Source organism: Rhinoderma darwinii, chromosome 10 (assembly GCF_050947455.1).
Source record: "Rhinoderma darwinii isolate aRhiDar2 chromosome 10, aRhiDar2.hap1, whole genome shotgun sequence".
Taxonomy (NCBI): Eukaryota; Metazoa; Chordata; class Amphibia; order Anura; family Rhinodermatidae; genus Rhinoderma; species Rhinoderma darwinii.
Genome location: NC_134696.1, coordinates 3,991,872 through 4,018,173, shown reverse-complemented (window position 1 = coordinate 4,018,173; position 26,302 = coordinate 3,991,872). Strand labels below are relative to the sequence as shown.

At 41.5% G+C, this 26,302-nt stretch overlaps 1 protein-coding gene and 1 long non-coding RNA gene across 3 annotated transcripts in view; one reads left to right on the top strand and one right to left on the bottom strand.

Moving 5' to 3' along the window:
- Positions 1–17,251, bottom strand: part of BSX (brain specific homeobox) — a 44,808-nt gene extending 27,557 nt beyond the window's left edge. For both annotated transcript variants that reach the window (XR_012850923.1, XM_075840619.1), the window contains exon 1: positions 16,652–17,251. Coding sequence is in view for 1 of the 2 variants with exons in the window: in XM_075840619.1 (XP_075696734.1) it covers positions 16,652–16,907 (256 nt within the window). In the remaining variant the exon portion in view is untranslated. The remainder of the gene's footprint in view (positions 1–16,651) is intronic.
- A 206-nt stretch (positions 17,252–17,457) lies between these two features.
- LOC142662398 (uncharacterized) lies at positions 17,458–25,149 on the top strand. Its single transcript, XR_012850922.1, has 3 exons — positions 17,458–17,599; positions 19,002–19,166; positions 23,498–25,149. It is a non-coding gene; the product is annotated as an uncharacterized LOC142662398 (long non-coding RNA).
- The last annotated feature ends 1,153 nt before the right edge of the window (positions 25,150–26,302 follow it).

The following is a 26,302-nucleotide window of genomic DNA, read 5'->3' as shown; positions in this document are numbered from 1 at the left end:
CTCTATGTGACGTGTTCTGTGGAGTGACGCTTCTCTATATGACGTGTTCTGTGGAGTGACGCTTCTCTATATGACGTGTTCTGTGGGGTGACGCTTCTCTATGTGACGTTTTCTGTGGAGTGACGCTTCTCTATGTGACGTGTTCTGTGGAGTGACGCTTCTCTATGTGACGTGTTCTGTGGAGTGACTCTTCTCTATGACGTGTTCTGTGGAGTGACGCTTCTCTATATGAGGTGTTCTGTGGAGTGACGCTTCTCTATGTGAGGTGTTCTGTGGAGTGACGCTTCTCTATATGACGTGTTCTGTGGAGTGACGCTTCTCTATATGACGTGTTCTGTGGAGTGACGCTTCTCTATATGACGTGTTCTGTGGAGTGACGCTTCTCTATATGACGTGTTCTGTGGAGTGACGCTTCTCTATCTGACGTGTTCTGTGGAGTGACGCTTCTCTATATGACGTGTTCTGTGGAGTGACGCTTCTCTATGTGCGTGTTCTGTGGATTGACGCTTCTCTATGTGAGGTGTTCTGTGGAGTGACGCTTCTCTATCTGACGTGTGCTGTGGAGTGACGCTTCTCTATGTGAGGTGTTCTGTGGAGTGACGCTTCTCTATATGACGTGTTCTGTGGAGTGACGCTTCTCTATGTGAGGTGTTCTGTGGAGTGACGCTTCTCTATATGACGTGTTCTGTGGAGTGACGCTTCTCTATGTGACGTGTTCTGTGGAGTGACGCTTCTCTATATGACGTGTTCTGTGGAGTGACGCTTCTCTATGTGACGTGTTCTGTGGAGTGACGCTTCTCTATGTGACGTGTTCTGTGGAGTGACGCTTCTCTATGTGACGTGTTCTGTGGAGTGACGCTTCTCTATCTGACGTGTTCTGTGGAGTGACGCTTCTCTATGTGACGTGTTCTGTGGAGTGACGCTTCTCTATGTGACGTGTTCTGTGGAGTGACGCTTCTCTATATTACGTGTTCTGTGGAGTGACGCTTCTCTATATGGCGTGTTCTGTGGAGTGACGCTTCTCTATGTGCCGTGTTCTGTGGAGTGACGCTTCTCTATGTGACGTGTTCTGTGGAGTGACGCTTCTCTATGTGACGTGTTCTGTGGAGTGACGCTTCTCTATATGGCGTGTTCTGTGGAGTGACGCTTCTCTATATGACGTGTTCTGTGGAGTGACGCTTCTCTATGTGGCGTGTTCTGTGGAGTGACGCTTCTCTATGTGACGTGTTCTGTGGAGTGACGCTTCTCTATGTGACGTGTTCTGTGGAGTGACGCTTCTCTATGTGACGTGTTCTGTGGAGTGACGCTTCTCTATGTGACGTGTTCTGTGGAGTTACGCTTCTCTATATGACGTGTTCTGTGTAGTGACGCTTCTCTATGTGACGTGTTCTGTGGAGTGACGCTTCTCTATATGACGTGTTCTGTGGAGTGACGCTTCTCTACGTGACGTGTTCTGTGGAGTGACGCTTCTCTATGTGACGTGTTCTGTGGAGTGACGCTTCTCTATGTGACGTGTTCTGTGGAGTGACGCTTCTCTATGTGACGTGTTCTGTGGAGTGACGCTTCTCTATGTGACGTGTTCTGTGGAGTGACGCTTCTCTATATGACGTGTTCTGTGGAGTGACGCTTCTCTATGTGACGTGTTCTGTGTAGTGACGCTTCTCTATATGACGTGTTCAGTGGAGTGACGCTTCTCTATGTGGCGTGTTCTGTGGAGTGACGCTTCTCTATGTGACGTGTTCTGTGGAGTGACGCTTCTCTATATGACGTGTTCTGTGGAGGGACGCTTGTCTATATGACGTGTTCTATGGAGTGACGCTTCTCTATATGACGTGTTCTCTGGAGTGACGCTTCTCTATGTGACGTGTTCTGTGGAGTGACGCTTCTCTATGTGACGTGTTCTGTGGAGTGACGCTTCTCTATATGACGTGTTCTGTGGAGTGACGCTTCTCTATATGACGTGTTCTGTGGAGTGACGCTTCTCTATATGACGTGTTCTGTGGAGTGACGCTTCTCTATATGACGTGTTCTGTGGAGTGACGCTTCTCTATATGACGTGTTCTGTGGAGTGACGCTTCTCTATAACGTGTTCTGTGGAGTGACGCTTCTCTATCTGGCGTGTTCTGTGGAGTGACGCTTCTCTATGTGACGTGTTCTGTGGAGTGACGCTTCTCTATGTGACGTGTTCTGTGGAGTGACGCTTCTCTATATGTCGTGTTCTGTGGAGTGACGCTTCTCTATGTGACGTGTTCTGTGGAGTGACGCTTCTCTATGTGACGTGTTCTGTGGAGTGACGCTTCTCTATGTGACGTGTTCTGTGGAGTGACGCTTCTCTATATGACGTGTTCTGTGGAGTGACGCTTCTCTATATGACGTGTTCTGTGGAGTGACGCTTCTCTATATGACGTGTTCTGTGGAGTGACGCTTCTCTATAACGTGTTCTGTGGAGTGACGCTTCTCTATATGACGTGTTCTGTGGAGTGACGCTTCTCTATGTGAGGTGTTCTGTGGAGTGACGCTTCTCTATATGACGTGTTCTGTGGAGTGACGCTTCTCTATATGACGTGTTCTGTGGAGTGACGCTTCTCTATATGACGTGTTCTGTGGAGTGATGCTTCTCTATATGACGTGTTCTGTGGAGTGACGCTTCTCTATATGACGTGTTCTGTGGAGTGACGCTTCTCTATGTGACGTGTTCTGTGGAGTGATGCTTCTCTATATGACGTGTTCTGTGGAGTGACGCTTCTCTATGTGACGTGTTCTGTGGAGTGACGCTTCTCTATGTGACGTGTTCTGTGGAGTGACGCTTCTCTATATGACGTGTTCTGTGGAGTGACGCTTCTCTATCTGGCGTGTTCTGTGGAGTGACGCTTCTCTATATGACGTGTTCTGTGGAGTGGCGCTTCTCTATGTGACGTGTTCTGTGGAGTGACGCTTCTCTATGTGACGTGTTCTGTGGAGTGACGCTTCTCTATATGACGTGTTCTGTGGAGTGACGCTTCTCTATATGACGTGTTCTGTGGGGTGACGCTTCTCTATGTGACGTTTTCTGTGGAGTGACGCTTCTCTATGTGACGTGTTCTGTGGAGTGACGCTTCTCTATGTGACGTGTTCTGTGGAGTGACTCTTCTCTATGACGTGTTCTGTGGAGTGACGCTTCTCTATATGAGGTGTTCTGTGGAGTGACGCTTCTCTATGTGAGGTGTTCTGTGGAGTGACGCTTCTCTATATGACGTGTTCTGTGGAGTGACGCTTCTCTATATGACGTGTTCTGTGGAGTGACGCTTCTCTATATGACGTGTTCTGTGGAGTGACGCTTCTCTATATGACGTGTTCTGTGGAGTGACGCTTCTCTATCTGACGTGTTCTGTGGAGTGACGCTTCTCTATATGACGTGTTCTGTGGAGTGACGCTTCTCTATGTGCGTGTTCTGTGGATTGACGCTTCTCTATGTGAGGTGTTCTGTGGAGTGACGCTTCTCTATCTGACGTGTGCTGTGGAGTGACGCTTCTCTATGTGAGGTGTTCTGTGGAGTGACGCTTCTCTATATGACGTGTTCTGTGGAGTGACGCTTCTCTATATGACGTGTTCTGTGGAGTGACGCTTCTCTATGTGACGTGTTCTGTGAAGTGACGCTTCTCTATGTGAGGTGTTCTGTGGAGTGACGCTTCTCTATATGACGTGTTCTGTGGAGTGACGCTTCTCTATGTGACGTGTTCTGTGGAGTGACGCTTCTCTATATGACGTGTTCTGTGGAGTGACGCTTCTCTATGTGACGTGTTCTGTGGAGTGACGCTTCTCTATGTGACGTGTTCTGTGGAGTGACGCTTCTCTATGTGACGTGTTCTGTGGAGTGACGCTTCTCTATCTGACGTGTTCTGTGGAGTGACGCTTCTCTATGTGACGTGTTCTGTGGAGTGACGCTTCTCTATGTGACGTGTTCTGTGGAGTGACGCTTCTCTATATTACGTGTTCTGTGGAGTGACGCTTCTCTATATGGCGTGTTCTGTGGAGTGACGCTTCTCTATGTGCCGTGTTCTGTGGAGTGACGCTTCTCTATGTGACGTGTTCTGTGGAGTGACGCTTCTCTATGTGACGTGTTCTGTGGAGTGACGCTTCTCTATATGGCGTGTTCTGTGGAGTGACGCTTCTCTATATGACGTGTTCTGTGGAGTGACGCTTCTCTATGTGGCGTGTTCTGTGGAGTGACGCTTCTCTATGTGACGTGTTCTGTGGAGTGACGCTTCTCTATGTGACGTGTTCTGTGGAGTGACGCTTCTCTATGTGACGTGTTCTGTGGAGTGACGCTTCTCTATGTGACGTGTTCTGTGGAGTGACGCTTCTCTATATGACGTGTTCTGTGGAGTGACTCTTCTCTATATGACGTGTTCTGTGGAGTGACGCTTCTCTATGTGACGTGTTCTGTGGAGTGACGCTTCTCTATATGACGTGTTCTGTGTAGTGACGCTTCTCTAAATGACGTGTTCTGTGGAGTGACGCTTCTCTATATGACGTGTTCTGTGGAGTGACGCTTCTCTACGTGACGTGTTCTGTGGAGTGACGCTTCTCTATGTGACGTGTTCTGTGGAGTGACGCTTCTCTATGTGACGTGTTCTGTGGAGTGACGCTTCTCTATGTGACGTGTTCTGTGGAGTGACGCTTCTCTATGTGACGTGTTCTGTGGAGTGACGCTTCTCTATATGACGTGTTCTGTGGAGTGACGCTTCTCTATGTGACGTGTTCTGTGTAGTGACGCTTCTCTATATGACGTGTTCAGTGGAGTGACGCTTCTCTATGTGGCGTGTTCTGTGGAGTGACGCTTCTCTATGTGACGTGTTCTGTGTAGTGACGCTTCTCTATATGACGTGTTCAGTGGAGTGACGCTTCTCTATGTGGCGTGTTCTGTGGAGTGACGCTTCTCTATGTGACGTGTTCTGTGGAGTGACGCTTCTCTATATGACGTGTTCTGTGGAGGGACGCTTGTCTATATGACGTGTTCTATGGAGTGACGCTTCTCTATATGACGTGTTCTCTGGAGTGACGCTTCTCTATGTGACGTGTTCTGTGGAGTGACGCTTCTCTATGTGACGTGTTCTGTGGAGTGACGCTTCTCTATATGACGTGTTCTGTGGAGTGACGCTTCTCTATATGACGTGTTCTGTGGAGTGACGCTTCTCTATATGACGTGTTCTGTGGAGTGACGCTTCTCTATATGACGTGTTCTGTGGAGTGACGCTTCTCTATATGACGTGTTCTGTGGAGTGACGCTTCTCTATAACGTGTTCTGTGGAGTGACGCTTCTCTATCTGGCGTGTTCTGTGGAGTGACGCTTCTCTATGTGACGTGTTCTGTGGAGTGACGCTTCTCTATGTGACGTGTTCTGTGGAGTGACGCTTCTCTATATGTCGTGTTCTGTGGAGTGACGCTTCTCTATGTGACGTGTTCTGTGGAGTGACGTGTTCTGTGGAGTGACGCTTCTCTATATGACGTGTTCTGTGGAGTGACGCTTCTCTATGTGACGTGTTCTGTGGAGTGACGCTCCTCTATGTGACGTGTTCTGTGGATTGACGCTTCCCTATATGACGTGTTCTGTGGAGTGACGCTTCTCTATGTGACGTGTTCTGTGGAGTGACGCTTCTCTATATGACGTGTTCTGTGGAGTGACGCTTCTCTATGTGAAGTGTTCTGTGGAGTGACGCTTCTCTATGTGACGTGTTCTGTGGAGTGACGCTTCTCTATATGACGTGTTCTGTGGAGTGACGCTTCTCTATATGACGTGTTCTGTGGAGTGACGCTTCTCTATGTGACGTGTTCTGTGGAGTGACGCTTCTCTATATGGCGTGTTCTGTGGAGTGACGCTTCTCTATATGACGTGTTCTGTGGAGTGACGCTTCTCTATATGACGTGTTCTGTGGAGTGACGCTTCTCTATATTACGTGTTCTGTGGAGTGACGCTTCTCTATATTACGTGTTCTGTGGAGTGACGCTTCTCTATGACGTGTTCTGTGGAGTGACGCTTCTCTATATGACGTGTTCTGTGGAGTGACGCTTCTCTATATGACGTGTTCTGTGGAGTGACGCTTCTCTATGTGACGTGTTCTGTGGAGTGACGCTTCTCTATGTGACGTGTTCTGTGGAGTGACGCTTCTCTATATGACGTGTTCTGTGGAGTGACGCTTCTCTATATGACGTGTTCTGTGGAGTGACGCTTCTCTATATGACGTGTTCTGTGGAGTGACGCTTCTCTATAACGTGTTCTGTGGAGTGACGCTTCTCTATCTGGCGTGTTCTATGGAGTGACGCTTCTCTATGTGACGTGTTCTGTGGAGTGACGCTTCTCTATGTGACGTGTTCTGTGGAGTGACGCTTCTCTATATGTCGTGTTCTGTGGAGTGACGCTTCTCTATGTGACGTGTTCTGTGGAGTGACGTGTTCTGTGGAGTGACGCTTCTCTATATGACGTGTTCTGTGGAGTGACGCTTCTCTATGTGACGTGTTCTGTGGAGTGACGTGTTCTGTGGAGTGACGCTTCTCTATGTGACGTGTTCTGTGGAGTGACGCTTCTCTATGTGACGTGTTCTGTGGAGTGACGCTCCTCTATGTGACGTGTTCTGTGGATTGACGCTTCCCTATATGACGTGTTCTGTGGAGTGACGCTTCTCTATGTGACGTGTTCTGTGGAGTGACGCTTCTCTATATGACGTGTTCTGTGGAGTGACGCTTCTCTATGTGACGTGTTCTGTGGAGTGACGCTTCTCTATATGACGTGTTCTGTGGAGTGACGCTTCTCTATATGACGTGTTCTGTGGAGTGACGCTTCTCTATGTGACGTGTTCTGTGGAGTGACGCTTCTCTATATGACGTGTTCTGTGGAGTGACGCTTCTCTATGTGACGTGTTCTGTGGAGTGACGCTTCTCTATATGACGTGTTCTGTGGAGTGACGCTTCCCTATGTGACGTGTTCTGTGGAGTGACGCTTCTCTATGTGACGTGTTCTGTGGAGTGATGCTTCTCTATGTGACGTGTTCTGTGGAGTGACGCTTCTCTATGTGACGTGTTCTGTGGAGTGACTCTTCTCTATGTGACGTGTTCTGTGGAGTGACGCTTCTCTATGTGACGTGTTCTGTGGAGTGACGCTTCTCTATGTGACGTGTTCTGTGGAGTGACGCTTCTCTATGTGACGTGTTCTGTGGAGTGACGCTTCTCTATGTGACGTGTTCTGTGGAGTGACGCTTCTCTATGTGACGTGTTCTGTGGAGTGACGCTTCTCTATGTGACGTGTTCTGTGGAGTGACGCTTCTCTATGTGACGTGTTCTGTGGAGTGACGCTTCTCTATGTGACGTGTTCTGTGTAGTGACGCTTCTCTATATGACGTGTTCTGTGGAGTGACGCTTCTCTATGTGGCGTGTTCTGTGGAGTGACGCTCCTCTATGTGACGTGTTCTGTGGAGTGACGCTTCTCTATATGACGTGTTCTGTGGAGTGACGCTTCTCTATATGACGTGTTCTGTGGAGTGACGCTTCTCTATGTGACGTGTTCTCTGGAGTGACGCTTCTCTATGTGACGTGTTCTGTGGAGTGACGCTTCTCTATGTGACGTGTTCTGTGGAGTGACGCTTCTCTATGTGACGTGTTCTCTGGAGTGACGCTTCTCTATGTGACGTGTTCTGTGGAGTGACGCTTCTCTATGTGACGTGTTCTGTGGAGTGACGCTTCTCTATGTGCGTGTTCTGTGGAGTGACGCTTCTCTATATGACGTGTTCTGTGGAGTGACGCTTCTCTATGTGACGTGTTCTGTGGAGTGACGCTTCTCTATGTGACGTGTTCTGTGGAGTGACGCTTCTCTATATGACGTGTTCTGGAAATGTGCAAACATACATTTTTTTCTTAACTTATAAACAATGTAAAATGTAAATATATTTTATTATTTTTGTTAGTGCATGATTTCTATTTTTTATTTGTGATTTCTATCATCTGTCCAATTATCACTATGTTATCTATGGTGTTACATAGGACTGCAGGTTCCATCTACTACATGATCTGCAATCGGAGAGTTATCACAGTGTTATCTGTGGTTTTACATAGGACTGCAGGTAACATCTACTACATTATCTGTACTCAGAGAGTTATCACTGTGTGTTATGTGTGGTGTTACATAGGACTGCAGGTAAGATCTACTACATTATCTGTACTCAGAGAGTTATCACTGTGTTATCTATGGTGTTACATAGGACTGCAGGTTCCATCTACTACATGATCTGCAATCGGAGAGTTATCACAGTGTTATCTGTGGTTTTACATAGGACTGCAGGTAACATCTACTACATTATCTGTACTCAGAGAGTTATCACTGTGTGTTATGTGTGGTGTTACATAGGACTGCAGGTAAGATCTACTACATTATCTGTACTCAGAGAGTTATCACTGTGTTATCTATGGTGTTACATAGGACTGCAGGTTCCATCTACTACATGATCTGCAATCGGAGAGTTATCACAGTGTTATCTGTGGTTTTACATAGGACTGCAGGTAACATCTACTACATTATCTGTACTCAGAGAGTTATCACTGTGTGTTATGTGTGGTGTTACATAGGACTGCAGGTAAGATCTACTACATTATCTGTACTCAGAGAGTTATTACTATGTTATCTGTAGTATTACATAGGACTGCAGGTAACATCTACTACATTATCTGTACTCAGAGTTATCACTGTGTTATCTGTGGTGTTACATAGGACTGCAGGTAACACTACTACATTATCTGTACTCAGAGAGTTATCACTGTGTTATCAGTGGTGTTACATAGGACTGCAGGTAACACTACTACATTATCTGTACTCAGAGAGGTATCCCTGTGTTATCTGTAGTGTTACATAGGACTGCAGGTAACACTACTACATTATCTGTACTCAGAGAGGTATCACTGTGTTATCTGTGGTGTTACATAGGACTGCAGGTAATATCTGCTGCATTATCTGTACTCAGAGATTTATCACTGTGTTATCTGTGGTGTTACATAGGACTGCAGGTAACACCTACTTCATTATCTGTACCCAGAGAGTTATCACTGTGTTATCTGTGGTGTTACATAGGACTGCAGGTAACATCTACTACATTATCTGTAATCAGAGGGTTATAACTGTGTTATCTGTAGTGTTACATAGGACTGCAGATAACCTTACCACATTATCTGTTCTCAGAGAGCTATGACTGCGTTATCTGTGGTGTTACATAGGACTGCAGGTAACACTGCTACATTATCTGTACTCAGAGAGGTATCACTGTGTTATCTGTGGTGTTACATAGGACTGCAGGTAACATATATTACATTATCTATACTCAGAGAGTTATCACTGTGTTATCTGTGTTGTTACATAGGACTGCAGGTAACACTACTACATTATCTGTACTCAGAGAGTTAGCACTGTGTTATCTGTGGTGTTACATAGGACTGCGGGTAACATTTACTACATTATCTCAACTCAGAGAGTTATCCCTGTGTTATCTATGGTGTTACATAGGACTGCAGGTAACACTACCACATTATCTGTACTCAGAGAGTTATCATTGTGTTATCTGTGGTGCTACATAGGACTGCAGGTAACACCACTACATTATCAGTACTCAGAGAGTTATCACTGTGTGATATCTGTGGTGTTACATAGGACTGCAGGTAACTTCTACTACATTATCTGTACTCAGAGAGCTATCACTGTGTTATTTGTGTTGTTACATAGGACTGCAGGTAACATCTACTACATATCAGTACTCAGAGAGTTATTACTGTGTTATCTGTGGCGTTATATAGGACTTCAGGTAACATCTGCTACATGATCTGTAATCGGAGAGTTATCACTGTGTTATCTGTGGTGTTACATAGGACTGCAGGTAACGCTACTACATTATCTGTACTCAGAGAGCTATCACTGTGTTATCTGTGGTGTTACATAGGACTGCAGGTAACATCTACTTCATTATCTGTACTCAGAGAGTTATCACTGTGTTATCTGTAGTGCTACATAGGACTGCAGGTTCCATCTACTACATGATTTGCAATCGGAGAGTTATTAGTGTGTTATCTGTGGAGTTACATAGGACTGCAGGTAACATCTACTACATTATCTCAACTCAGAGAGTTATCACTGTGTTATCTGTGGTGTTACATAGGACTGCAGGTAACGCTACTACATTATCTGTACTCAGAGAGCTATCACTGTGTTATCTGTGGTGTTACATAGGACTGCAGGTAACATCTACTACATTATCTGTACTCAGAGAGTTATCATTGTGTGTTATCTGTGGTGTTACATAGGACTGCAGGTAACACTACTACATTATCTGTACTCAGAGAGTTATCACTGTGTTATCTGTGGTGTTACATAGGACTGCAGGTAACATATATTACATTATCTATACTCAGAGAGTTATCACTGTGTTATCTGTGTTGTTACATAGGACTGCAGGTAACACTACTACATTATCTGTACTCAGAGAGTTAGCACTGTGTTATCTGTGGTGTTACATAGGACTGCGGGTAACATTTACTACATTATCTCAACTCAGAGAGTTATCCCTGTGTTATCTATGGTGTTACATAGGACTGCAGGTAACACTACCACATTATCTGTACTCAGAGAGTTATCATTGTGTTATCTGTGGTGCTACATAGGACTGCAGGTAACACCACTACATTATCAGTACTCAGAGAGTTATCACTGTGTGATATCTGTGGTGTTACATAGGACTGCAGGTAACTTCTACTACATTATCTGTACTCAGAGAGCTATCACTGTGTTATTTGTGTTGTTACATAGGACTGCAGGTAACATCTACTACATATCAGTACTCAGAGAGTTATTACTGTGTTATCTGTGGCGTTATATAGGACTTCAGGTAACATCTGCTACATGATCTGTAATCGGAGAGTTATCACTGTGTTATCTGTGGTGTTACATAGGACTGCAGGTAACGCTACTACATTATCTGTACTCAGAGAGCTATCACTGTGTTATCTGTGGTGTTACATAGGACTGCAGGTAACATCTACTTCATTATCTGTACTCAGAGAGTTATCACTGTGTTATCTGTAGTGCTACATAGGACTGCAGGTTCCATCTACTACATGATTTGCAATCGGAGAGTTATTAGTGTGTTATCTGTGGAGTTACATAGGACTGCAGGTAACATCTACTACATTATCTCAACTCAGAGAGTTATCACTGTGTTATCTGTGGTGTTACATAGGACTGCAGGTAACGCTACTACATTATCTGTACTCAGAGAGCTATCACTGTGTTATCTGTGGTGTTACATAGGACTGCAGGTAACATCTACTACATTATCTGTACTCCGAGAGTTATCACTGTGTTATCTGTGGTGTTACATAGGACTGCAGGTTCCATCTACTACATTATCTGTACTCAGAGAGTTATCATTGTGTGTTATCTGTGGTGTTACATAGGACTGCAGGTAACACTACTACATTATCTGTACTCAGAGAGTTATCACTGTGTTATCTGTGGTGTTACATGGGACTGCAGGTAACATCTACTACATTATCTTTACTCAGAGAGCTATCACTGTGTTATCTGTGGTGTTACATAGGACTGCAGGTAACATCTACTACATTATCTGTACTCAGAGAGTTATCACTGTGTATTATGTGTGGTGTTACATAGGACTGCAAGTAACATCTACTACATTATCTGTACTCAGAGAGTTATCCCTGTGTTATCTGTGGTGTTACATAGGACTGCCGGTGACATCTACTACATTATCTGTACTCAGAGAGCTATCACTGTGTTATCTGTGGTGTTACATAGGACTGCAGGTAACATCTACTACATTATCTGTACTCCGAGAGTTATCACTGTGTTATCTGTGGTGTTACATAGAACTGCAGGTTCCATCTACTACATTATCTGTACTCAGAGAGTTATCATTGTGTGTTATCTGTGGTGTTACATAGGACTGCAGGTAACATCTACTACATTATTTGTATTCAGAGAGTTATCACTGTGTTATTTGTGGTGTTACATAGGACTGCAGGTAATATCTGCTACATTTCTGTACTCAGAGAGTTATCACTGTGTATTATGTGTGGTGTTACATAGGACTGCAAGTAACATCTACTACATTATCTGTACTCAGAGAGTTATTACTGTGCTATATGTGGTATTACATAGGACTGCAGGTAACATCTACTACATTATCTGTACTCAGAGAGTTATCACTGTGTATTATCTGTGGCATTACATAGGACTGCAGGAAACATCTACTACATTATCTGTACTCAGAGAGTTATCACTGTGTTATCTGTGGTGTTACATAGGACTGCAGGTAACACATCTACATTATCTCTACTCAGAGAGTTATCACTGTGTTATCTGTGGTGTTACATAGGACTGCAGGTAACATCTACTACATTATCTGTACTCAGAGAGTTAGCACTGTTATCTGTGGTGTTACATGGGACTGCAGGTAAAATCTACGACATTATGTGTACTCCGAGTTATCACTGTCTTATCGGTGGTGTTACATAGGACTGCAGGTAACACTACTACATTATCTGTAATCAGAGAGTTATAACTGTGTTATCTGTGGTGTTACATAGGACTGTGGGTAACACCTACTACATTATCTGTACTCAGAGAGTTATCACTGTTATCTGTGGTGTTACATAGGACTGCAGGTAACATCTACTACATTATCTGTAATCAGAGAGTTATCACTGTGTTATCTGTGGTGTTACATAGGACTGTAGGTAACCTGCTACTTTATTTGTACTCCGAGAGTTATCACTGTTTTATCTGTGGTGTTACATGGGACTGCAGGTAACATCTACTACATTATCTGTACTCAGAGAGCTATCACTGTGTTATCTGTGGTGTTACATAGGACTGCAGGCAATATATGTTACATTATCTGTACTCAGACGGTTATCACGGTGTGTTTTCTGTGGTGTTACATAGGACTGCAGGTAACACTGCTACATTATCTGTAATCAGAGAGCTATCACTGTGTGTTATCTGTAGTGTTACATAGGACTGTAGGTAACCTGCTACATTATTTGTACTCCGAGAGTTATCACTGTTTTATCTGTGGTGTTACGTGGGACTGCAGGTAACATCTACTACATTATCTGTACTCAGAGAGCTATCACTGTGTTATCTGTGTTGTTACATAGGACTGCAGGTAACATCTACTACATTATCTGTAATCAGAGAGTTATCACTGTTTTATCTGTGGTGTTACATGGGACTGCAGGTAACATCTACTACATTATCTGTACTCAGAGAGTTATCACTGTGTTCTCTGTGGTGTTACATAGGACTGCAGGTAACATCTACATTATCAGTACTCAGAGAGTTATCACTGTGTTATCTGTGGTGTTACATAGGACTGCAGGTAACATCTACTATATTATCTGTACTCAGAGAGTTATCACTATGTTATCTGTGGTGTTAGATAGGACTGCAGGTAACACTACTACATTATCTGTACTCAGAGTTATCACTGTGTTATCTGTGGTGTTACATAGGACTGCAGGTAACACTACTACATTATCTGTGCTCAGAGAGTTATCACTGTGTTATCTGTGGTGTTACATAGGACTGCAGATAACATCTACTACATTATCTGTACTCAGAGAGTTATCACTGTGTTATCTGTTGTTACATAGGACTGCAGGTTCCATCTACTACATTATCTGTACTCAGAGAGTTATCACTGTGTTATCTGTGGTGTTACATAGGACTGCCGATAACATCTACTACATTATCTGTACTCAGAGAGTTATCACTGTGTTATCTGTGGTGTTACATAGGACTGCAGGTAACACTACTACATTATCTGTACTCAGAGAGTTATCACTGTGTTATCTGTGGAGTTACATAGGACTGCAGGTAACATCTACTACATTATCTGTACTCAGAGAGTTATCACTGTGTTATCTGTGGTGTTACATAGGACTGCAGGTAACATCTACTACATTATCTGTACTCACAGAGTTATCACTGTGTTATCTGTGGTGTTACATAGGACTGCAGGTAACACTACTACATTATCTGTAATCAGAGAGTTATCACTGTGTTATCTGTGGTGTTACATAGGACTGCAGGTAACATCTACTACATTATCTGTATTCAGAGAGTTATCACTGTTATCTGTGGTGTTACATAGGACTGCAGGTAACATGTGATATGTAATATGTGTGGAGAATATGTATCTATATGTGGAGGATATATATCTATAAGTGTGGAGAATATGTTACCTGCAGTCCTATGTAACACTACATATAACACAGTGATAACTCTCTGAGTACAGATAATGTAGTAGTGTTACCTGCAGTCCTATGTAACACCACAGATAACACAGTGATAACTCTCTGAGTACAGATAATGTAGTAGATGTTACCTGCAGTCCTATGTAACACCGCAGATAACACAGTGATAGCTCTCTGAGTACAGATAATGTAGTAGATGTTACCTGCAGTCCTATGTAACACCACAGATAACACAGTGATAGCTCTCTGAGTACAGATAATGTAGTAGATGTTATCTGCAGTCCTATGTAACACCACAGATAACACAGTGATAGCTCTCTGATTACAGATAATGTAGTAGATGTTACCTGCAGTCCTATGTAACACCACAGATAACACAGTGATAACTCTCTGAGTACAGATCATGTAGTAGATGTTACCTGCAGTCCTATGTAACACCACAGATAACATAGTGATAACTCTCTGAGTACAGATAATGCAGTAGATGGAACCTGCATTCCTATGTAACACCACAGATAACACAGTGATAACTCTCTGAGTACAGATAATGTAGTAGATGTTACCTGCAGTCCTATGTAACACCACAGATAACGCACAATGATAACTCTCTTAGTACAGATAATGTAGTAGATGTTACCTGCAGTCCCATGTAACACCACAGAGAAAACAGTGATAGCTCTCTGAGTACAGATAATGTAGTAGATGTTAGCTGCAGTCCTATGTAACACCACAGATAACACAGTGATAGCTCTCTGAGTAAAGATAATGTAGTAGATGTTACCTGCAGTCCCATGTAACACCACAGATAACACAGTGATAACTCTCTGATTACTGATAATGTAGTAGATGTTACCTGCAGTCCTATGTAACAACACAGATAACACAGTGATAGCTCTCTGAGTACAGATAATGTAGTAGATGTTAGCTGCAGTCCCATGTAACACCACAGATAAAACAGTGAAAACTCTCTGAGTACAAATAATGTAGCAGATATTGTAATAGATATATCTGACGGCTTGAGCATCACTCCTACACGGCCACATCAAATGTACAGAGGCAGAAGCCTGAATGAGATGAGTTTGTTGCTCAACTAATTTTGACATCTCTTTTACAATGCCCTCCAGAGATTCAGCTCTGCTACATCTTTAGATACAGTTTATCTCCCCAAAGATAACAAGGGATAGTGTGTGTGTGTGTGGTGGGGGGGGGGGGCGGTCTTGTCTTGTTCCTAGTTCCCGGTGCTACTGTCTCCAATGTTCCTCCTTTATATAAACTTATAATAACAACATCTCTATAATACAGTATGAAATGTCATATAAATCTCCAACTCAATCCTCGCAGTACAGATAATGTAGTAGATGCTACCTGCAGTCCTATGTAACACCACAGATAACACAGTAATAACTCTCTGAGTACAGATAATGTAGTAGATGTTACCTGCAGTCCTATGTAACACCACAGATAACACTGAGTACAGATAATGTAGTAGATATTACCTGCAGTCCTATGTAACACCACATATAACACAGTGATAACGCTCTGAGTACAGATAATGTAGTAGATGTTACCTGCAGTCCTATGTAACACCACAGATAACACAGTGATAACGCTCTGAGTACAGATAATGTAGTAGATGTTACCTGCAGTCCTATGTAACACCACAAATAACACGGAGTGATAACTCTCTGAATGCAGATGACAGTCATTTTACCTGCAGTCCTATTGAAATCCACAGTCTTTATTAGTTGTGGCAATAATAAAAATCGGACACCAACGTATTATTTAACAAATACGACTCTGCTACATCTGTAAATTATAACGCATTATAAATTATGACCTGACTGTATTTGTTATTTTCATATCTATAAATCAATAAAGTAATAATCTGCAGTGGATCGACATTGATGTTATTTTATTATTCCCGTATATTCTATTCATAATAACTACAAAACGAAAGCGGAAATTTATAAAAAGACTAAGAATAAATAATAACAATAAATAATAATATATAATAATAATAGAAACAATAATGATGATGATGATGATGATGATAATATAATAAATAATGAGAATAATAACATTACAATAATAAGAAGAAAAGGAAGAAGAAGAAAAAGAATAAGAATATAATAATAATAATAATAATAATAATAATAATAATAATAATAATAATAAAAAATAAGGAGGAGAAAATAATATATTACTAATAATCCTATAAAGGAGAAGGAGGAGGCGATCAATAATAATACTGATAATGATAAATAAGAAGGAGGAGAATAATAATAATAAGCATAATAGCGGACTGTGATTTGGTTAATGGTTCAGGCCCTATCACAGAGTTTGGGGTGATGTGGGTGTCACTCACCTGAGGTCAGGAAGAAGGGGTGGTGGTCGGGCTTGTGTAGCGGATGGTGAGGATGCGGTGCCAGGATGGTCGGGGTTGGCATCAGGGGGTAGCCATAGTCCAGCAGGGGCACCCTGGTGGTGAAGGTGTTGGCGCTGAAGTGGCTGATTGACTCTCGCAGGGGTTTGGGTTTGTGCAGTAAAATGTCCTCTATGAAGAATGATGTGGGTCTATGAGTGGACACCTGATGCACTGGGGAGGTGAAGTTTAAATTCATGGTGCCAGCTGTGGGGGTGCGGTAGAAGCTTCTGGGGTCCCACACTCGGCAGAGGAGGCTGAGGGCACTACAATCACCAGCAATGGGCTGCAGGTTCGATGCTATAATGAAGGGGTCCAGGAGAGGCTGAGAACATCCACCACTCAACAGAGGAGGAGGAAGAGGATTAGGAGGAGGATGATGGGGATTAGGGTGAAGGGGATGATGGGGAGGACTGGAAGTGGCAGCAATGGACTTCTGCCTAGAGGGGTTGATGAGGTCTCAGCTCCAGGAGGTCTGCCAGGATCCAAGACTCAGCAGAGGATGAGGAAGATGAAGATGAGGGGGCACTGGAGGTACCAGCAATGGGCTGCAGGTTGGAGGGGTCTTAGCTCCTGCAGCTGCTGCTACCACTCAGCAGAGGAGGAGGATGAGGAGGGTGGGGATGAGGAGGACAGTGGAGGGGCCAGGTGCCTGGGAGCCTTTCCTAAGAGCCAATGAGGCGCAGGGGCGGAGGGGGCGCAGCCCTCCATAGACATTACACGTGTTGGCGCTGACCGAGGTGCTGAATCCCGCGCAGTAATCGTCCCTATATTATATGAAGAGAGCTCATTATCGCCTTCATCTGCTAATAATCGCTGCCTGGAAATGGCGCAATATGCAAGAAATAAACACAGAAATTACAGGAATGTAACGAAGCGACAAGATACAAAGTAACAGCAACAGTTATCTGTTCGATTATTGTCCATGTATCTATATGTGTGGAGGATATGTATCTATATGTGCAGAGAATATGTATCTATATGTGGAGGATATGTATCTATATATGTGGAGGATATGTATCTATATATGTGGAGGATATGTATCTATATATGTGGAGGATATGTATCTATATATGTGGAGGATATGTATCTAAATATGTGTGGAGGATATGTATCTATATGTGCAGAGGATATGTATCTATATGTGGAGGATATGTATCTATAAGTGTGGAGAATATGTATCTATATGTGGAGGATATGTATCTAAATATGTGTGGAGGATATGTATCAATATGTGTGGAGGATATGTATTTATATATGTGGAGGATATGTATCTAAATATATGTGGAGGATATGTGTCTATATATGTGTGGAGGATATGTATCTAAATATATGTGGAGGATAGGTGTCTTTATATGTGTGGAGGATATGTATCAGTATGTGCAGAGGATATGTATCTATATGTGTGAAGAATATGTATCTATATGTGCGGAGGATATGTATCTATATGTGTGAAGTATATGTATCTATATGTGCGGAGGATATGTATCTATATGTGTGAAGAATATGTATCTATATGTGCGGAGGATATGTATCTATATGTGTGAAGTATATGTATCTATATGTGCGGAGGATATGTATCTATATGTGTGAAGGATATGTATTTATATATGTTTGGAAGATATTAATCTATATGTGACTGGAGGTTATGTATCTATATGTGTGTGGAGGATATGTATCTATATATTTGGAGGATATGTATCTATATATGTGTGGAGGATATGTATCTATATAAGGTCTATTTATCTCCCGTGTTTGTTTATATATATATATATATATATATATATATATATATATATATAATGTGCATCACTGTCTATATACATTTAGTATGTATCATAATATATATATATATATATATATATATATATATATATATATATTATATATAGTATGTATATATTCTTTATATTTCCAAGAATCAGGCATCACTCCGGAGATGTTGCAAAAATAGAAAATGTGCTTTCTTCCATCAATCAAAAACAGCAGCGTTTCAGCTCTACCATAGAGTCTTTCTCAATCTATATGTGTGTGGAGGATATGTAGCTAAATATGTGGAGGATATGTATCTATATATGTGTGGAGGAGATGTATCTATATGTGTTTATATGCATCCATATATATGTATGTGTGTGAATATATATATAAAATTAAACAAAGAATAATCCTAACAGATGCGACGCACAGTGTCAATCTCCGATACCATCAGTTGCTATCTATAGGGGCCGTCTCTCGTCTCTATAGATCTTCCTCTATGTATATAAGTGTATCTATATATTTCTGTGTATTTCAGTGGCTCCTAACATGAAGACAGAACCGCCTGTCCGTGCAGTCTATAGGTAACTGTGTAACATCTCAGCTCCTTCGCCTCTACCTACAATTACAAAGTGCAAATGTCACCGATTAACCACTGAAGCTCCTTCAGCTGCGCTACCTGCAGTCCTATGTAAAAACACAGGTAAGTGGCTGTAAAGTCCCCACGAGTTTTATATAATGACGAACTCCTCTCCGCTATATGGTTCCACTAGTCCATACAATAAATTCTAAATATTAATTAGATTTCTTATTTATTCTATCAAACTCCTCTATCTATAGACACCCGCGTTATATTTCTCTATATAAAGGGCCACCCTGTATTCTTGCACGCAGGGGTTATTGGTTTTGTTTCTTTTTACCTCCAAATACACAAATCTGGAATGTTTTATATATATATATATAACCGATGTATCTCAGCTCCGGTCCATGTGTCTAGTATTTATCTGTTTATTCTATAGAATTAATCCTGCATAATAAATATATTGCATATAATATATCGTGTATAATGCATTGCGTATAATGTTTAGCGTGTGATATATCGTGTATAATAAATATATCATGTATATCATGTGGCATGTATAATATCTCGTGTCTAATGTTTAGTGTGTAATATTTCATGTATAATATCTCGTGTCTAATGTTTAGTGTGTAATATTTCATGTATAATATCTCGTGTCTAAGGTTTAGTGTGTAATATTTCATGTATTATGTATCGTATATAATATATCGTGTATAATGTTTAGTGTATAGTGCATCGTATATAATGTATCGTATATAATGTATCGTGTATAACGTATCGTGTATAATGTACAGACGGTTATCTTTGTGAGGATTGGCTTCTGTTAATATCAAAATCACTAATAGTCCTCAGTGCACCCTCCACATGAGAAATGATGGGAGTGCAAACATTTGTAGAAAAGTGTTTTGCTATCATCTGGTGTCTATGTGTATATGATCACCGTACATTATACATCATACATACGGTATCTCAGCATATTATAAATTATATTACTATAAATCATAGATGTATGTAATACTTTTTATATACATTACAGGTTATACATAAGAACATTGGACAATGCCAGATCAAACAGCTGAACCTATTATAATGTGATCCCTATACATTATACATCAAAGATCCTACATATATGTGATCCCTGTACATCATACATTATATATATACGTGTGTGTGTGTGTGTGTGATCCCTGTGCATTATATATTCTACATATATTATCCCTGTACATTATACATTATAGATCCTACATATATGTGATCCCTGTACATTATATATTCTACATATATTATCCCTGTACATTATACATTATAGATCCTACATATATGTGATCCCTGTACATTATATATTCTACATATATTATCCCTGTACATTATACATTATAGATCCTACATATATGTGATCCCTGTACATGATATATTATAGATCCCACATAAATAAGATCCCTGTACATTATATATTCGTAGGATCTGTTAGATCCTACTATATATGTGATCCCTGTACATTAAATATTTTTTGGTCATCTATATATGTGTTCCCTGTACATTATTTAATTTCCATTTTCTACATATGTGATCCATGTACATTATATATTATAGTTCCTACATATATATGATTCGTGTACAGTATAGATCCTACATATATGCTATCTGTACATTATATTTTACAGGTCCTACATATATATATATATATATATATATATATATATATATATATATATATATATATATATATATATATACATAATATTATAGATCCTACGTTTATATGATCTTTAAGAATTCATATTTTAGATCGTAAATAAATATGTTATCTGTGCATTATATATTATAACTATTATTGTTACATGCGATCCTTGTATATTATATATAATACATCCTACATTTATATCACCATTACACATTTTAGATATAGATGTGATTCCTGTACATTACATATTATAGATCCATCATATATGGGAACGCTGTACATTATACATCATATCTATGATCCCTGTAGATTATATATAATAGAAAACAACTACATATATGTGATCCGTATATATTATATATCCTACATATATATATGATCGCTGTAAATTCTATATTTATAGAGTATAACTGCATATATGTGATCCTTATATATTATACATGATATATCATATCCACATATATGTGATCCCGGAGCATTAGACATTATATATATATATATATATATATATATATATATATATATATATATATATCCCTGTGGATTATACATATATACATATAGTTGATCCCTGTACATTAAAAATTATAGATCCTAAATATATGTGATCGTTGAGTGCACATTACTATTACTACATATATGTGATCCATGTTCATTATAGATTATCACTACATATATGTGATCCATGTACATGATAGAGTATCACTACATATTAGTGACCTCTGTACATTATAGACTATCACTACATATAGGTGACCCCTATACATGTGACATCTTGTCAGTGTGTGGGGTGTAATCGATCTATATTGATTTCTTTCTCCTATTTTGGGGCCTTTGGGTTAATTTCAGCCACTTTCTTTTATTCGGATTCCTTTGTGTTTGTCGCTTTTTAATGTAAATTTTTCCCCTCAAGTCAATTTTCCCAAATTAGCGCCATATCCGACATGACAAACGGCTAATTCCCGCCCGCAAATTGCTATAATTAGCGGAGATAAATCTGCGCATTATTGCCGCCTGCTCTTTGATTTTCTCCATCATCACAATTCCAATTTCCACACTTAATAGTTAGAAGTGTGTTAATAGCGCCGGACTCCTCGCCAGCCATGCTATGAGATGATTAGCGGAGGGCAGTGCCAGTCTCGCCCGCTGCCAGGGTGGAGGCGTCTTCTGCAGCAGGCAGCACAAATTCATTATCACAATCAATTACTCAGGAGAAAGGAAATGAGTGGCAGCCATGCCTTCCATATGTATGAGATGTCGCACAGCACACAGGGAACGACAAGGCAATCAGGCGCTAATGAACGGGCCCGGCGCACAGCGCTCAGGGCATTCTCCTCCACGCCCGGCATAAAGTGGATTAATCTCAGCCTGGGTGGTTTCACTGTCACACAATCCACAGGAGGAAAACTCCAATCATTCCATGTAAAACAAGAGTCACAAGTCTCTATGGACCCCCCCTCCACCCCTCCCCCTTCCTTATGTGCAGGTTGCTGTAATCTTGGGCTGATATCAATCATTTATCTTACTTCTTCGTCTTCTTTTCCTTCTTCTTCTTCTTCATTTATCTTCTTCTTCTTCATTTATCTTCTTTCCTCTTCTTCTTCTTCTTCTTCTTCTTCTTCTTCTTCTTCTTCTTCTTCTTCTTCTTCTTCTTCTTCTTCTTCTTCCTTCTTCTTCTTCTTCTTCTTCTCTGAAATCCATGTCAGGGTGGGGGGCACATTTTGCCCCTGAATTTGCTGCCCTCTTCCTTCTTCCAGTAATGCCGAATGGTGCTCAATTAATAAAATGATAACTAATGTTCAATTCATCCAGGGAAATTATCCGACTCCCTGTGGGGGTGGGGTGGGGGGTGTTCTATTAAACAGCTCAGTGTGAGAAATGTTGAACATGTGTCTTCGATGATGGATGGCAGAACATCTGTGGTTAAATGTATGGGGTCTGCTGTACTAGTATAGGGGTAGACCAGTTGGGAGACCACAGGTTGGACCCATGATTTTCTCCAATCAAGAATAGCACTTTCCCTGCCAGAGCATGCTGGGAGTGGTGGTTACTTCCCAGCTGGAGACCACTCATCTAAATGATCCCTCAACTAGTTTTTGGCACTTTTTTTCCAGGCTGTGAGCTCCACTGATTTCCCAGACAGAATAGAAGATATCTAAGTATCTAAGTAGTTCCTTGCCAGGACCTTCCTCCTCAATGACATCACCATCAGACTACATTTCTCTGCATACTTTGATGGGGGGGGGGGGGGGCATGGCCATTCTTGTACAGTTTGGGCACTTGATGTAACCACGCAGGCTTAGAAGGAGGCCGGGAGATCAACACAATAGCCCATAAGGTATTAAGTATAATATGTACATGGTGGACTTGGAGTTATAGACATTGACAGATCTGGAGGTAAAATCACTGCAAAAATGTGTTGTATGAGATTTGAAAGAATGCTGTTTTTTCCCCAAAAAATAGTTGCCTGCCCATGGGTTATGTCTGGTATTAACTTAAAGAGAACTGAGCTGCAATACCAGACACAACCATGGACAAGAGTGGCACTGTTTCTGGAGACCCTTTCCTCTACCCTCATAAAGCCCCTTATGTTTTCTCTTTGTGCATCACGATACCCTGTGTGATAGTGTAATTGTCAGTGGGAGGATATGTCGACTATCTGATTCTTTATTTGGTGATATTGAAGCTTTTTATTACCTGGACACAGAACTCACAATTTGTAACTACTGGAAACCAACAAATAATCGCAGAATTTTCCTTCCATTTTCAGTCTTGCAGTTCTCTGTGGACAGTAATGGAGATAAGAAGCCGGAGGAGAAAATAACCAGAAAACAACATTTGTGCTGCTTGTGTGACCTCTACAGAAAGCTTAAGTGGTCTCAGAGTATTAGAGGGAGGGGGATCAGTGCAGAGCCTACACAGCACTTCTTCAAGGGACAGTTCATCAACATTGCTGCAAAATGTCCGGATTGGAGCTCGGAGGCCGTGACCTGGAGCTCTGGTGACTCCCTTCCTGCCCAGTTATATCAAAAGGAAACGGATAATAAAATGTCGGCCAGTCTGTTATCTAAACCACTGACTAAATGTGTACAGGCCGTTGCTTAGCATCAATGAACGCTACCCACAGGTGCCCACAGGTGCCAACAGGTGCCCACAGGTGGCAAAGCTGAACCTCAGCTGACGTACAGTGATCCAGCACTGATACATTGACTAGAAATTCAGGGTAAAGGAAAATATCCATCAGGGCCCCTGAGCTGGATTGTGGTAGGGTGGACAAACAGATTCTTAAAATGAAAAGGTCAACGGTTGGAGGACCTCTTTTGTGTATGGTTTGTATGGAAGGGGGTTGAATAGGATAGAGGGTGATGTTATTGCTCTAGTGGTCTAGTGCTAGAGGTCACAGTGGTATCTAGTGATCCTGTGCCCGGTCTCTGTACCAGTAACATAGTGTCATGTCTATACCATAGTGTCAATGTTCACACCTTGCGATCTAGTGGTGACCTTTGGATCGAGTGGTTTAGTGGTCAGTCCTGGCGATCCAGTGGTTTAGTTGTAATCTCTGACACCCGGTAGATAGCTCCTGTTATTGACAGTGATATGTTCAACTTGCACTTCAGATGCAATCTGTGCAGGGACATTGAGATGTTGGGGCAGTAAAGGGTGTATAGGGCGGATGTAAGACCCCACATCACCTCTGACCCAATTTACAAATAATATTGGTATTTCTGCCTCTGTACCCTACAATTTTAGTATAAAAAAATATATAGTTTCGACCATAGTGTATATATTCTCATCTGTATATTGTGTTCACCGTATTCCCTGTTACAGTAAGGTTTCTACATTGTAGCAAGTCGTGACTGTCATCTCCCTGACATATAATAATACCTCACACCAGTAAGAGTCCAAGGATAGTCATTAGTCCAGTATGTGGGCGTCATCAGTGTAAGATTATGTGGTGATTGGAGTGCTCCTTTAAGGATCTTCCCATATACGGTATACGTACATATATATGACCCCTCTCCTCACTTGTCTTCACGTCTGGGTGACTCGCCTGTGTCTAATTCTCAGGGATGGACACGTAATTGATGTCTTGACATGGATAACAAGTCTTTTGTCTTCCCCTTGGCTTGTTCTTTTGATTATCAATCAGGCGTTACCGCAGTGAGTGTGCGGCCCCAGGACGCACCGGAGTAAATACAATAAATTCACCACCAACTTGTTCTAATCCATTGAAGTCTATTATAGGTCATATAACGCTTGTTTTCTTCTTCACTCAGGGAAATGACTTTTACCCTCTCCGATCAATAGTCTCCATCTCACTGTCAGGATAATATTGATACAGACGCAGAGCAGCCAAGGGTTAAATACAATGAATATATAACAAATTATTGAATATGACTTTACAAAAACAAATATCCATTTAATATTAAAAGATGCAACATTTATAAGATTTTACACGGGTTGCTTAAAAAAAAACCTGGACTGGCCCTTTAAATGATTACAAGAGTCCTAATGACAATGAACTATTTGGCGCAATTTCACCCACTAAACAGCCTCCCGGATTTGAGGGCTGCAAAATAGCGTGTCCCCTATGCCATTTTTACTCAGCATGACACATTACACTTCCCTGCAGCCCTGACTCTTCAGAAAATGAACATTTCTGTCTCTAAGGGGTCAGGGAGGCGGGGCTTATTTCTTCTCACTGATCGCAGATCATTTAGTTGCGCTTTGATAGGACATTATAGATGTTCTGATGAAGAGGGGGCATGTCCAGTTTCCCTTTTGCTCATATTTCACAATACAATATAGAGTAGTATCATTTTGTGTTACCCCCTAAAGCTGATAGAACAGTATAGCTGAGCAATCCAGGCTGCAGGCAGTGTATGGTACTGTGCATGTCAAGGTGGATGGACTTATATATATATTGAAATTATTATCAAGGGTTATAATTATTCTGATACGAAGTTCCAAATCCCCTGCATAGACATAGAGTTATATGATGAAATTCTGTGTACCTGCAGCCACCACTAGGGGGAGCTTACTGCATGCTGTATATACATTGAACTCAATAATAACACAGTATGCAGTTAGCTCCGCCTAGTGGTGGCTGCAGGTCCACAAAATTGTATCACGTAACTCTCTAGGCAGGGGATTTGGATCTCTGTATTAGAAAAACTGAACTCTGACCCCTATGAAGACATATTAAGAAATTAATCAGTGCAAAATGTTGGCTCCATTAAAATGTTTTAAATGGTTTTACGTGTGGACATTTGCTGATCCGCAAAATGGTGAATGTTTATCGTTCTAATTATTATTTATTATATATTTCTATTCTACCACTACGAGCACATTATATTCTGTATACATGAGACATCTCCATGACTCCGCTGCCTGTGTGGTCCTGTCTGACAGCAGCGGCCGGCTACTATTTTTGGTTAACGTGCTGGGACTGACAATGCTGCAATTCTACAGGGACCAGGGATCGCTGAAGTTACCAGAGCCTCTAATTACTCCCTAATTACAACCTCACAGGAATCATTTAACCTCTTGCTCCTCACCAGTGTGGTCGGTTATG